General features: G+C 33.2%; 2 protein-coding genes across 2 annotated transcripts; one reads left to right on the forward strand and one right to left on the reverse strand.

Annotated features, from left to right (window-relative positions):
• Window positions 1–7,667: 7,667 nt before the first annotated feature.
• Window positions 7,668–9,542, forward strand: BGW36DRAFT_350850 (uncharacterized protein). Its single transcript, XM_046213338.1, has 2 exons — window positions 7,668–7,742; window positions 7,800–9,542. Exon 2 carries the CDS (start codon window positions 8,083–8,085, stop codon window positions 9,139–9,141), a length of 1,059 nt encoding a protein of 352 aa, XP_046066175.1. The 5' UTR covers window positions 7,668–7,742; window positions 7,800–8,082; the 3' UTR covers window positions 9,142–9,542.
• A 1,688-nt stretch (window positions 9,543–11,230) lies between these two features.
• On the reverse strand, window positions 11,231–14,939 carry BGW36DRAFT_411798 (glycine dehydrogenase). Its single transcript, XM_046219185.1, has 2 exons — window positions 11,669–14,939; window positions 11,231–11,612 (listed from the first exon to the last, which is right to left on the reverse strand). Exons 1-2 carry the CDS (start codon window positions 14,796–14,798, stop codon window positions 11,557–11,559), a joined length of 3,186 nt encoding a protein of 1,061 aa, XP_046066176.1. The 5' UTR covers window positions 14,799–14,939; the 3' UTR covers window positions 11,231–11,556.
• Between the last annotated feature and the right edge of the window lie 1,052 nt (window positions 14,940–15,991).

A 15,991-nucleotide genomic window follows, 5' to 3' on the forward strand; every position in this document is an offset into this window, starting at 1 on the left:
GAATCTTAAAAAACACCTTAAAAAAATATAAAAAAAAATATAGCTCAGAAAGAAGACACTAAATTAAAAAAAACATATAATTACTAAAAAAATAAAGAATAATAAAAAATATTATCAATAGATTAATATACTGCTAAACAGAATACTAATAATTCTTTATTAGAAAATGAAACCTAATATAATCTAATATTTTAAGATGATAAATAAAAAATAATTTATAAAAACTTAGATTAAGAATTAAATATTCTCTAGAAATTAAAATTAACAGAATTTATTAATTAATTATCTTAAGAATAATCTTTATAAAGGCTTATTATCTATAAAAAAGAAAAACAAGAACAATATCTGAGAATAATATAAAAAATTTCAGAAATAAAAAGCGAGATTCTAGAAATAATCTTAGAGTTTTTAAAAATTAACTATAAAATCTTAAAAAACTAAAATAAATCTATAAAAAATAAATAGAAAGAAGACAAACTATATAGTTACACACCTTCATAAATAATATACTAAGAAGTCATTAACTAAATATAGTAAAATCATATTAATAAATATAAAAAATACTAATAATAGATATTTCATATATATCTAATATATAACTATAGAAACCTTATAATTATAGAAGAAATAGAATAACTATCTTATAGTAAAGAAATATAATTATATAATAAACAATTTAAATATATATAGAACTATATATATCATTACTATTCAAAGACAAGTAGATTCAATCATCTAAAAGTATACTAAATATTATACTTTAATAATACATACACTTATCATTAGAAAGATAAGAATATTCATAAATGATCTCTAAGAATATCAACCATCCTATACTGACCAATATTTAAATACTTAATTAAAGATAAGAATTATTAATGCCTATATAAAAAAATATAATATCCATTCTATTAATATCTTAAAAAAAAAGAATGTAAAACTACTAAATATTTAATACATTAAAGATTATTATAATAAACTAAAAATAAATAATAAAAATATTATTAAATATAAAAAGAGTACTATATACATCATAAAACCAAAATAATTATAGTAACCACTATAATAAATATTAAATCTCAATTAAAAGAAACAATAATAGTATAAGTAATAATTAATAAAAAACTAGCTAGAATATTTATTGATTTAGAAATATCTATAAACTTTATTAATAAAGAATATATATAAAAATATAAAATACTAATAAAATAGATTATATAATAACAAACTATATCTATAGCAAACAGAATAATATTCAGTAAAAAATATCTAAAAATAGCTGAAAACATAATTATATAATCAAGAAAATACATTATTAATATAATATTTAAAGTTTCATCATTAAACTATAAATAATACAATATAATCTTTAGAATGATATAGTTAAAGATGCAGAATCTAATAATTAACTAAAGAAAATGAATAATAATTATAGACAATAGAATAATATATATTGATAAAGAAATAAGAAAGTAATAACTAAAAATAATAATTACTAAAAAAATCAATAAAATAGAGTAATAAATTGAATAAGTTTAATTAAAATTTAAAAAGATTTATAAATAAGAGCTTAAAAAGATATTTAAAAAATTATTAAAAAAATACTATAACTTTATTAAATTATTTATAAAGAAAGTTTACTGACTATTAATACACATAAAAGAATATAAAGTCAGAATATCATTGAAATTAAAAATAGTTCTGAAATAAGTTAAACAGCAACAAAAATCGTAAAATGAACTGAAAATTAAATAAAAATTTATTAAAAAATTCCTATAAATAGGATATATTTATAAATTAAAAACAGAAAACTTAATAACTAATATATTTATCAACAAAAAAAATAAAAGTAAATAAATAATAATTAATTATTAAAACCTGAATATAAAAACAAAAGATGATACAAATAAAGCACTGTATTAAGAATAAAAAAAAGATCTATTATAAAGAGCAAAGTATATAACAATATTCGATATTAAATAGGGATACTATAATCTATAAGTTTATAAAAATAATGTCTATAAGATAGCCTTTTTAATGGACCTAGGTCTATATAAATAGCTAGTTGTTCTAATAGGATTGAAAAAATTATCTATAAAATTTATATGATATGTTATATATATATTATAAGAATATTTAAATAAATTCATAACAGTATATTTTAATAATATTATTATATATTCTAAAGACTCTAGCCAACATGATAAATATATATAAAAAATTATAATAAAATTTATAAAGAAAAGATTAACATTAAAAATTAAAAAATATAAATTTAACATAATATAAGTTAAATATTTAGAAATGATTTATATACTAGATAAATTTAAAATACTAAGTAAAAAATTAAATATTATCTTAGCATAACTAGTTTTAATAAATATTATAACTATACAATCATTCTTAAGAGCTATTAGCTATATTCAAAGATTTATAAAAAGATATACAGAAATCACAACTCTACTAATAGAATTAATAAAAAAAGACAAATTATTTAAATAAATAATAGCACAGTAACAAACATTTAAAAAAATTAAAAAACTTGTTATACACACACTAATTTTAAAATTATATAATTTAAAATTACAGAATATTATACAAACCAATATATTAAAATATAGATTAAAAGTAATCCTAGAATAAATCAATAATAAAGAAAAAATATATATTATTATATTCTACTTAAGAAAATACACCAACATAGAAATTAACTATAATATATACAATAGAGAACTATTAGTTATTATTATAACATTTTAACAATAGCAATACTATCTCTAAAGATTAAGATATAAAATAATTATAAAAAGTAACCATCATAATCTGAAATATTTCACAATCATCAAAAAATTGTCAAAAAAACAAATACAATAATATAAAGAGCTATTATAATATATCTATAAAATTAAACATATACTAAAAAAGCAAAACACTGCTATAGATATATTAAACAAACAATCAGACTATATAATTAACATCAAAACACTAAAAACAAATATCTTATAACAGAAATCCAACATATTATAACACAATCATAAAACAGTATTAGCAGTTATTATCAGAATTAAAAAATCAGAATTTATAAATAAACTAAGGAACAAAACAGTCAAAGATAAATAAATTCAATAAAAACTATAAGACAAAATAACTATATTATAAAATAGACTCATAATATAGAACAATATAATCAAAATACCATAAAAAATGATTATAGAAGTCATTATAAAGCATCATAATCTATCCAGCTAAAAACATCAAGGAATTAACAAAACAATTAAAATAATAAATCAATCATACTACTTCCTATTTCTTAGAAAAAAAGTTGAAAAATACATTTAACAATATAAAGAATATAATCAAAACAAACCATCAACACATAAACCCTACAGAAAAATAATAATACTAAAAATATCAATAGAAATATAGTAAAGCATTACCATCAATTTTATCCAAAGACTACCATTATCCAGAGAATCAATATATAAAATAATCTATACCAACACTATAATAATTATCAATAGATTAACCAAATATATTATCCTACAACCAATATTAACACATATAACTATAGAATAATATACACATTTTATACTAATAAAAATATTTTTATAAATAGATCTACCAAACAAAATCATTACAAACCACAATAAATTATTTATAATAAAATACTAATAAACAATTACAAAAGCATATAGAATAAAGTATAAACTGTCAACAATAAATCATTAACAAACTAATAGCCAGTCTAAAAAAATAATTCAATTAATTAAACAGTACTTACAGAACTATATAGACTAAAAACAAAATAATTAGATACAAGCACTACTAATAACACAGTTCATAATAAACAATATAATAAATATAACCACAAAACAAATACCATATTTTATAAATTTTAGAAGATTTCCTAGAATAACATAATCTAATATATTAAGAGAAGGACTATCAAAAATTACAATAATATAAGCCAAGAATCTTTAAGCACTCCACCAAACAATTTTATAAAATATTAAATAAATAGAGTAAAAGATAAAAACCTACTATAATAAAAAGCATAAAGATGTATTAATCCTTAAAAAAAAAAGAAAATTTATCTTTTATAACAAACTATAAAATAAAAAAATTTTAATATTCTAAATAAAAGACTAAGTAACAAACTTAATATAATTAAATATAGATCTTTTAAAATTAAGAAAAAGCTTACTAACAATAATTATAAATTCTAATTATTAGTAAAAATAAAAATATACTCCATATTTTATATCTTATTATTAAAATCTATAGAAAATTTAAAAAATAATAAAAATAAAGCCAGTAATAATAAATTTAAAGTTGACTTCATTATAAGAAAAAAATTAAAAAAAAAAGAATCTTTTACTTAGTTAGATAGATAGAGTATAAATCTAAATATAACTTATAAAAACTAATCAATTATTTAAATTATCTAGAAAAGATCTGAGCCTTTCATTATTAAAAAAATCAAAAAGGACAGAATCAAGCAAAATAATTTAATTAAAAAGATTATTTCTAACTAAATTAAAATAGCTCTAAAAAGCAATAATAGCTACTTCACTAACTTATTATTTAGTTATCTTCCTTTTCTCTTCTTCTTATCATTTCTTTTTTTCTTTCTCCAATCTCTCTAGCTCGGCGATATCTTTAATATCCCTTACTATAAAATTACCAACACACTTTTGAAGAAGCTTATCTTATTTTTATAATTGATTAATTTTTATAAATAAATGTTTAACCTCCTTATAAGCCTCTTCCTCCTAAAAATAAATTTAATTTTAGACAGCTACAAACCGCCGCCACTTACTATCAGAAAAAGTCGAAAACAACTCTATATATTTTTAATTTAAACACGCACACTCATCATAATAAAAAGAATCAAAACACTTAATATAAAACTTATTAAACTAAGAATAATAAACACAAAGAATAATTATCTCAAACCTTTCTTCAGTAATATGATAAGCCAGTTTATTTTTTTAAATACCTAAATTTTTAAACAATATGATTAGATTATTATTATAAGCATAGAGAATTATGAAATAAAAACACTTATTTAAAAATATAAATATAGATCATTATTTATTATATTATCAGAATACTAGCCTTTAAAGGAGAGAATTATTATAAAAATTGATAAACCACAATTAATAAATATTATAGTAGATACTATTATATAAACAGCTAATAAGAAAGTATATAGATACTATATATATAGATAATATATATAAAAAATAGATACTAAATAGAGACTGCTTAAAGAATAATAATAAATAAAATTATTATTAAATATAATTTTATATTATAAAAATAATACTAAAAATAATTATACTTTTCTTTAACTATAACTATTAACATAATAATACAAATATTATAAATTAATATCTTATTCTAATATATACTAGCTATATAATCTAACAAAATAAATACTTCTAAATATAGAAATAAACAACTCTAAGAATAGAAATAAATAATTCAAAATATTAAAATAGATACTTTAATATCTCTTAATATATATAAACACTCATTTATTATTATATATTTAATTAATTGTATTTTATATTTATACTTAAATAATATATTACTATTAGTATCATAATAACTTACTTACTATTCTTATCCTATGATAAAATAACTCTCTTGAATTGCTTATAACTTCTTTACTACGTTAGCAGAATACCCTGAGTGACTCTCTCCGATCTCAGACGAATCGTTGCAGTACGTTTTGACACCGAGTTGGCCACTTCCGCCCGAAAACGCGTTCCATATTGATTTGAAAGCTCAATTTCTAGCCCACATAATAATTACATACAAAAAATTAATTATTAGTACAATTAGAGCATTGAGATCTTCTATACCTAAGAATACCACACTCACTACACTGAAATTAGCAGTGTACGCGCATCTGAAAGACTGGAAGCTCAGGCTTGACCAGAACAATAATAGTACTTTAAAATACCTCAATCTGACTTTAGATAAGTACCTGAGCTTCCTCTTTAATAAAGCTTTATTCATAAAATATCTACTTTTTAAACTATTAATGTTTTTGCTTCTCTTTCTCATATGTAGTCTATAAATTATGAGCTTCTTTTCATATAATTAGAAGCTCATTTATACTTATTTTATAAATCTTAGATATCTAATCAATTACTTAATTAATAGCTTCTAATAAACTTGATTTACGCTGACTAATTCACTTTTTAATTATATTTAATTAACGCTTGAATTAACAAGGATTTTAAGATGTTTATAAGCAAGATGATTATAAATTACTTAATCAACTTAGAAAAAAAATTAAAATCTTTAATTAGATAATAAGCTATTAATAGACTTAATCTAGATTAAATAATATTAATTTAGTTACTATAAAGCTATTCTAAATAGTCTTAACTTTATATACTATTATATATATTTTTAAAAAAGCAATAAGAAAGTCAATTTTATTAATATAATTAAATCCAAATCTTATCCATTGTTTAATAAGCTATCTATATTACTATTTTAAAACAGCAAAACAGCTGATATCAAGAGATTACAAAAGATAAAAGAAATATGGAGACATATAGATTAGAATAATATTATTCTTAGTATATATATAATCAAATTCAGCAGTTAAATGACTTCTATAATCATTAAGAATAAGCATTCGATATCTTTTTATTACATAGCTATTCATATGTAGAATAAAATAATTAATAAGTTAATCTATATTAAGCTTATTTATTATTTATTTATTATTACTAATATTAATTCTCTAATTATCTGGAAGAGTTTCAAATCAGGCTTCTTATAAGTATTTTATTATCTTAAAAATCATATATAAAAGTAGAACTTATCCAGTAGAATTAACTGTTTCAATTGTAATCACTTATTTTTGATTACTAGGCTATAATAGATATGATCTGCTATATCAATCATTTCCAATTATGACTTTTACAGTAGTATAGAGCCTCATAGTAAAGCTAGTCTTATCAAAGTTATAAATATCTTTCTATAAGATGCTATATTCTAATATAATCTCTTATATATGGTTAAAATACTCTTAGATTATCTTTCAATCTTCACATTTAGTATGTTCATAGTTATATCTTTATAAAAATTATAATTTAATCTTTAAACAACGTCAAATTAAATTATATATCTAATTCTTTCCAATCTATTAATTTCTATGTTGTAAGAAAAGATAATTAGTCATTTCTTATATAAGAGATGGCTGAAGAAGTAATCCATATTTATCTAAATCTAAAATCTATTTTATAAACGATTTCTCTTTAAATTCTATCAATATATGTCTATTAACACATATTTCAGCTCGATATACTATGCCCTTTAATCTGTTTTAAAGAGTTAAATAGATTACATTATAAACCTATACAGCTTAATATATAAAGCGAATTCTACCATTTTTTAAGTTAAATAATGCTAATTGAATTTTTCTTTCTTATTCCTAAGAATTTGACTGGTTTTTATTGCGAATTAATGGCATATTAACGCGTTGAATTTTTAAAAATAATATAGAACGCGTTTTCGGGCGGAAGTGGCCAACTCGGGTGGGTGGCCAACTCGGGTGTGGATTACGTTAACCCGCTCAATGCGGGGCTTATATAATATGTTACTAGTTTCGTCTTAAGACTGAGCAGTTGAACTTCAAAAACAGGCAGTAGAGCAAGACTCAAAAGTTTCTTTTCTTATTTTGCAGCCCTTCAACGCTTCTTGATCTACACAACCAGGTATATACGCTATAGTAATTTCATTTCAGCACTATCCTTTACTAAGCATGATTTTAGCACGTCACAAATTCTTAGCACAAGTCAAACGGCTTCCTTACAATTATTTGGCGTCATTAAATAAATCCTTCCATTTAGCCCTCAGGTCCTACCGTCCATCCTTTACGCCCTATGTCAAAAATGAGCAGGCTTTCTGGCTCCCGCGCTAAACCAAAGTGGGAAATGGTTTCGTCCGCACTATCCGGTCAGCGAAACCACCTCTGCTAAAGTACTGCTCGTAGAGCGATGGTAAAAGAGGTACACCTTGCTCGACAGCATTCAACGGAATTTTGATTTGCTCGACATGACAACGACAGAAAGAATCGATCATCTCGACAGCAGATTAGGGCCTGACCCTAAAACAACGCCTACATCATACTGTGTCTTTCTCACTGGTGTAACTGGATTCGTCGGCGGCACTATCCTCTCTTGTCTCTCCAAGGCACATCCTAATGTTCGCGTCAAAGCTTTGATCCGTCAGGAAGGGGATGCCAAAGAACTTCAATCGGTCTATTCAAATCTCACTCCCATCATCGGCGATCTCTCTACGCTTTCTCTCCTCACATCCACAGCAGCGGAGGCCGACTTCGTCATCCACATGGGAGGTGACAATGTCCCCGCCGTGTGCGCGATGATAGATGGGTTGGCATCCCGCACGACCACTGGATCGCCCCTGCCACGTCTCATCAGCCTAACCGGCCCGCGCAGTCTTATCGACCTCTCGAACCCCATAACTGGGAATCTCAGGGCGAGCAGCCGTCCCTGGAGCGATGTCGTCGACGGGCATGCAATACTGGCCCTTCCTAAGGATCGGATGCACGCGGGCGCGGATCAAACGATCATCGCTCACAGTGTTGCCAAAGGGGTGGGCACAATACTAGTCTCGCCCGGTCAACTGTGGGGTAGGGGTAAGGGCCATCTGAAGAAGGAGAGCAATGCAGCGTTTTATTATAAAACGGTCAAGAGCCGTGGTCGAGCCTTTGTCATCGGCGATGGTACCGCAACATGGTCGTGGACTTCCATTGGTGATTTGGGTGATGCGGTCGTGTTCCTGATGGAACAGGCACTAATGAGTGGGAGCGAAAGACGCGGACAAGTGGGAGTCAATCAAGACGGCTACTACTTTGTGCGCACTGGAGACTTGAGTATGATGGAAAGGGCGAAAGCTGTCAGTGAGCGCTTAGGTCTCGGAGTAGTAGAAAGCATCCCGGTCGGGGCCGCAAAAGAAATTCATCCGTTTGGCCCTATCATGTGGGGTTGTGGTGAAAGAACGAGAGCTGACAAGCTGGCTAAGTTGGGTTGGAGGCCGAAAGACGCTGATTGGAGGGTTTTGATGGAAGAAGAAGGGGGAGAGAGGGCATAAGGGTAGTAGCAAGACGAGAATAGTAGTATCTCTAATTTACCGTCTAAGTGGGTAGTAGAGTGTTTGTGGTATCCGGTGCTCCTTACTACGCCTGGGCTAAGATAGACAAAGCGAGCACATAGACTTATAGGTCTGTGCAATAACAAATTCAAGATGCGTACGAATAACCAGAAGGCGATTCTGCACGCTGCTGTATCTCTGCGTGTACTTTCCCATGTGACCTTAACAAAGAGATAGGGACAAAGATCTAAAACAGCTCTATCTCGTTCTAGATGCATTCTCCTTTAAGCCTAACGATACGAGTCACATACCAGAAAAACGATGTCATCAGCTTCTAGCAGAGATTCTGAGAGCCAAAAAACCGAAAGTGGTTATCCAATGCTACAGGGACGAATACAGAGATCCCTAGATGAAGCAATTCGAGCTTCCTGGCAAAGAGTACAAATTCGTACGAACAGAGCTACAAACTGGCGGAAGCCACAGGACCATATTACTACAATCTTTTTATCCATCATTGGCAGTTAACAATACTGCTTGTAGATTTGAATATTTATTTCCTCTTGAATTACCACTTTATTGCAGCATTTACCGAGCTAAGTTGAGTATTGCAGCTACATGAGGATGCAGAGGAAATTCGTCATTTGTGCACGCGGAAAGGGTACCTTCTTTCTCTATATAAGTAGCAATACTTTCACTGATTACTCTTTTAGCAAGAGGGAAGGTTGGAAGCTCTTAATCTGGGATGCATCAATCCATCTGACAAAGGCATTGGAGCGGTGATATGGTGGTTTACAAGGAGGATATCCTGTGATGTGTGCATATGAGCCAGAGCATAAACTACTTTGAAGGAAAGCTAAAATATTCTTGGTGATGTACGATTGGCTAGAATATCTGGTTGGGCAATCTTACACATTTGGCGCCCTTGGCATAGTAGAAGTTGTTTTGTTTCTATGGAAGGAGCATTTTGAAACAAATCTACTCTATGAATAAGTTATAACGCTACTACTCTTTAGGGGCAGCGAACAGTAGAGTTGGTTTTCAATAATGGACTAAAAACTTCCAATTGAAGAAGAGCTCTCCTAACTTCCTATCGATAGTTGTAAATTTCTTGGTTGTATGATCTTAGCACTTAACTCACCAAAGATGTTTGAAGTCAATAAAAAAGTGATCGAATATGTTTCCAGTACTTTTTTTAATGCTGGGGGATGAATGAGAGGTAGAAATATACAGTTTAGCAGTATATGATAAGATTGCTGTCATAATTGACATGTAGAACTTACTTGTTGATGAGTATATCTGTACATCTGTGCTTACTCAACTTTCTTGTGTTCTGAAGATTCAAAGACTGGCTACTCAATGTATAATGCTGAGTAAGATTATTAAATGTGAGAAGTACTGTTTAGATAAGTTAAAAGAACAAAAGTATGAAGACTTAATCCTTCGGTGTGTCTCTTTCTAACAACTAATTTCTATGTAACTTCGATTATTGTTTGAATTTGGAATAGATTTCTTGATCCTCAAAGTAATATGCTTCTATTGTAGATAAAAGAGACGAAGTAGCCAGCTTCTAGACAGAATTATATTGTATTGAGGTAGTTATATTGTCTTTTTTCAATACTTGTCAATAATTGGTAGGTGATTCAATGCTTTATGGTGTTAAGAATATGATGTTAGACCTTCTTAAAAAAAATTGTGCCTGGAAGTCTTAGGAATAATTCTTTGCAGCTTTAGCCATAGCTGACTGTTTCAGCTTGAGGCATTAATTATACGGTATAATAGATGGTAATTAATCACTAAATCCTGAAGCTAAAATATGTGGTGTTTATGTCTTTCTTCTTAAACTAGAGTAACTCCCGGACTTCAATAATTTGTTTCTGAATGTCTTTAAAATTTAGTATTATATTTTATTATTATAGAAGCTTCTTCCAAATGTTCTGAAGTTTAAAGAGACCTTAATAGTCGTGATTAAGCAGGGGAGGACAGCTAAAGTGGCGATCAATAGTGTAGTTAAAACAATAAATAATATAATCAACTACAGTCTTTTTTTTATTACTAAGTGACTATTTTAGAGAGAAATAACTAAAAAAGCTACTATATAAATAACGAATTTATAGATTTGCTAAGGAAATATCTATGAATCCAAAATCATAAATCTGTCTCGTGACACAGTGCGTCTCGCTACGCAGGGACAGACGTTATTGTTTATATGCAAGAATGAAAAGCCACCGTATGTTGAACAGGTGGACAGCACGTGTAATACTAACAATGGCTGGTCTATCACTGAAACAGAAATGACAACAATGCCCCTCCCAGACTATGCAGGTTGAACTTTCCAACGCCTATAACCAAAAACCAAACCCTGAAAAGAAAAGAGAAAATAAATCATGAAAGTTAACATTAATAGGGTATCGTAGATCAGGTAGTGTCCTCAACGGGTCCGCATGTACAGAAGAGGTTCTGGTCACCGAAGGCTGTGATAATGTTAGCATCAAGACTTTGCAAAAAGAGGAATGAAGAGGTAACTAACCATCGTCAACTCGGGTCACCGTGGGCCAGAATTTCTTCTCCAACAGCCACGGCAGAGGATATGCGGCGTTCTCGCGGGTATAAGGTCGATCCCATTCATTAGACAGCAGATCTCGCTGGGTGTGAGGGGCGTTCTTCAAGACGTTTCCTTCACGTGGCTGTTCTCCATTCTCGATAGCAGCGATCTCATTGCGAATGGAGATCAGGGCATCGCAGAACCGATCAAGCTCGGCCTTGTCTTCTGACTCTGTGGGCTCGATCATGAGCGTGTTGGCTACTGGCCATGACATGGTGGGTGCGTGGAACCCGTAGTCCTGCAGGCGCTTGGCAATATCGATTGCTTCGACACCGGATGTTTCTTTGAATTTGCGGGCATCGAGAATGAATTCGTGGGCACAACGACCGTTATCATTGGTGTACAGAATCGGGTAATGGTCCTTGAGGCGGGAAAGAATGTAGTTGGCATTGAGAAGAGTGATCTTGGTGGAGTGTGTGAGGCCGGTGGAGCCCATCATGTTGATGTAGTTGAATGTGATGGGGAGAAGACTGGCGCTACCCCAGGGTGCGGCACTGATTGGGGGGGATGCAGACTCGGAACGCTTAGATTGTAAAGCTTGGCTGGAAGGGTGTGATGGGAGGAATGGACGCAAGTGTTCGGCAACACCGATGGGACCGACACCAGGGCCGCCTCCGCCGTGAGGAATACAGAAAGTTTTGTGCAGATTCAGATGGCAGACATCAGCGCCGATTTCTCCAGGTGAGCAGAGGCCAATCTGGGCGTTCATATTGGCGCCGTCCATGTACACCTGACCACCGTGTTGGTGGACAATCTCACAGACTTGCTTGACACCAGGCTCAAAGACACCAAAGGTACTTGGATAGGTAATCATGATCGCTGCCAATTCATCCTTGTGTTTCTCACACTTTGCCTTGAGGTCCTCGATATCCAGGTTTCCGGTCTTGGTGTCACACTTAATAGGCACAACTTTCATGCCGGCCATGGCTGCGCTGGCTGGGTTGGTTCCATGGGCTGAGACGGGAATCAAACAAATGTTCCGGTTTCCTCCTGAAACAGACTCTTGGTACTTTTTAATCACCCGCAGACCAGCAAATTCTCCCTGTGCACCGGAATTGGGCTGCACCGTGACTTCTGCCATACCAGTGATATCAGCCAGCTGTTGTTCTGTGTCACTGATAAGCTCGGTGTATCCCTCCACAGTATCAGCGGGCATGAATGGGTGGATCTGTGAGAATTCTGGCCAGGAAACAGGGATCATTTCGGATGTCGCGTTAAGCTTCATGGTGCAAGACCCAAGAGGGATCATGGAGTGAACCAACGACAAGTCTTTCGATTGTAGGTGGTAAATGTACCGCAGCATGCTAGTCTCTGAATGGTAGGTGTTGAAAACCGGGTGTGTTAGGTATGGAGAAGTGCGCTCCAGAGTTGCCGGGATGCTGACAGGCGAGATAGAATTGTTTATCGTCACTTCGCCTTTAGAAGATTGCGAAGCAAATACGTTGAGGATCGACTGAAGCTCGTCTTTTCCCACCGTCTCATCTAAAGACAGCGCAACCTTGTTTGATTCGACTCGTCGGAAGTATATTTTCGATGACTTAGCTGCTTCGAGAAGAGTATCCGCTGCTTTACTATCTGGCAGCTCAACAGTTACGGTATCAAACAAAACTCCTTCGTCGGAGGTATTGCTGCGCACGGGAACATTGAACCCCAACTCTTGTAAGTTTTCACGCAACAACGAGGCCATGGCCATGATGCGTTGAGCAATGACCTTGAGCCCCTTAGGGCCATGGTAGACAGCATACATGGCGCTCATATTAGCGAGGAGAGCCTGGGCTGTGCAAATATTGCTAGTTGCCTTTTCACGACGAATATGTTGCTCCCGAGTCTGAAGAGCCAATCGGAGAGCACGGTTTCCCAATCGATCTTTAGACACGCCTACTAGACGCCCGGGGATTTTGCGCTGATGCTTGGTTGTACAAGCAAAGAAAGCGGCGTGGGGACCACCGAATCCCATTGGCACGCCGAAGCGCTGGGCGCTTCCAAATGCAATATCCGCGCCAAATTCACCAGGGGCTTTGAGAACAGTCAAAGCTAAAAGGTCGGTAGCAACCGAGAATGTACCTCCCAGCTGATGGATGGTTTCTCCAAGTGCGCTGAAATCCAGAACACTGCCCTGTGTGTCGGGGTACTGAGCAAGGACGCCGATCAAATTTTCACCCTGCTCCTTGACAAGTTTGAAGTCGTCCGCGATGACATCACCAACGACCAAGTTAATACCGAATCCTTCGGCACGAGAGCGCATCACAGCAATGGTCTGCTCATGACAGAGGTTGGAAACGACAAATGACTTTCCGGGTCTCTTCTGTCTGGGGACCGGCAGAGTAGCCAGAGACATAGTCATGGCTTCAGCCGCCGCTGTGGCTTCATCGAGCACCGAGGCATTAGCCACAGGCAGACCAGTCAGATCTGCGGTCATCGTTTGAAAGTTAAGCAGAGATTCCAGACGGCCTTGGCTGATCTCTGCCTGATACGGGGTGTAACTCGTGTACCAGGCCGGGTTTTCTAGGATATTTCTGAGAATCACTGGTGGGACGATGGTGGGATAGTAGCCACCACCAATATACGACTTTCCCACTGTGCTGATCTGCTTCCGATACTCACCAAGAAGCTTCAGCATATCATTTTCACCCAGTCCACCATCGATAGGATCGCGATACAGCTGTGGGGCAGGCCGCGGAGGCGTCACCTCGAGATTCTTCTTGGAGAGAATATCTGCCGGAAGGACCTGCTTCACGAACTCATCCAAGGAAGCCACTGGCGGGTCGAGAGCAGCCAGCATGTCCCTGGCGGCATCTGGAGACGGGCCTATGTGCCGACGAGGGAAAGTGTCGAGCGGTTGAAACAAATCGCGGGGATTCGGGTCTCCATGGTCCTCAAGCGACGTTGTGTAGACTGCACGCCGGGACGAGGGCAGATTCTGGGGCACCGCCTGAAGGCAATGGCTGCGCGTAGAGAACGCAGAGGTCTGCTTTCGGTGCAGACCTGTGACTAATCGCGCTGGACGTGTAAAGTGGCGGCCTGCCGCGCGGGCAGCAGCCACAGATAGAGCCATGGGGATGGACGAGACGATCAGAGCTGATCGATCAGCTCAGCACCGCCTATACTTCGTCAGGGTGTGTAGGGATTGAGGGCATGGACGAATTGAAGTTGGACAGAGAAGAAAAAAAGAATCACTGGAGATTGTGGTGTAAAGAAGTAAATTGTTGTGCGACTGCTTTTCTCGTGCTGAGGCTTTGATAAGGGAAGCTTCCGCGGCAGGAGCATGCGTCGCAGTATCGTCCGGTAAATTACTGTATTTTATTGTGGAGTCAGCTGGGTTCTCGACGCAGTTTCCCTCGGTAAAGACTTCCACAGGCCAATCATAAACACTCTTTTATCAGGGATTATGTCATTCACCGCCCGGGTTGGTATTGGTAATACCGAAAATGGCACTGATAAGATAAGGCTTTCCGCGGGAAACGTCCAGGTACAGGCGGGAAAAAGGAAGATCTTGCTCTTCGGTCCCCGATTTCGCCAATCAAATCTTAATAACACGTGCTAGACTAGATTTCTTCAATAGATTTTGTGTCATTGAATATTATCATGTTGAAAATAAGGCCACCTAACCAGATTTGAATAAGCTCTAAACCCTCAGGAATTCCAATTACAATAATAATGTAACATGGCCAGCCTGGAAAGCTTTTCTGGGCTAAATCCAATAAGACCAGTAGGATAAAAAGTCTCTCAAATATAGTAAAATTTGATTATAATATATTATAATTCATTTTAAAATACTTCAATATAAAAAATATTTTTTTATAATATAATATATAGCTATGAACAAGGTCCAATTCAACCCTAGTAAGACCGAGGCCACCCTATTCACCCACCGGACAGCGGAATGCCTCGTAGCGCTGGGAGTATTTCTTCTTTGTTTGGAAGATCTAAGCGGCATGAGACTTGATCTCTTGGTGCTGAACAGCCTGTAATGTCAAACCCATTTACAAGAAATAGTCAGGGAATTATAATCCCCTACAACTCCCTCAGCGACCGTATCAATCTGCGTTGGCTGCAGCAGGCAATCTTGCAAGGGGTCTCGGACTTTTGCAATAAGTAAGCAATCTGGAACAGAAAGAATTTGAATATTAAGGCGGACCGGAGGCATTTGCATGAGTGGTGGTGCGAATAATCCGTGATGCGGAAGATAAAAGCATACAACCAACCATGTAGGGCATAATAGAGGTTGCTTCAACCTTACTGGCGGAA

The sequence above is a fragment of the Talaromyces proteolyticus genome (genome assembly GCF_021365285.1).
Source record: "Talaromyces proteolyticus strain PMI_201 chromosome Unknown BGW36scaffold_14, whole genome shotgun sequence".
NCBI lineage: Eukaryota > Fungi > Ascomycota > Eurotiomycetes > Eurotiales > Trichocomaceae > Talaromyces > Talaromyces proteolyticus.

Bases quoted from the DNA above. Each gene is read 5' to 3' on its own strand.
- BGW36DRAFT_411798 (XM_046219185.1), bottom strand. From the start codon at position 14,798: ATGGCTCTATCTGTGGCTGCTGCCCGCGCGGCAGGCCGCCACTTTACA. The intron at 11,613-11,668 runs GTTAGTTACCTC...ACATTATCACAG, and splicing joins GGTGACCCGAGTTGACGATG to CCTTCGGTGACCAGAACCTC.
- BGW36DRAFT_350850 (XM_046213338.1), top strand. From the start codon at position 8,083: ATGACAACGACAGAAAGAATCGATCATCTCGACAGCAGATTAGGGCCT.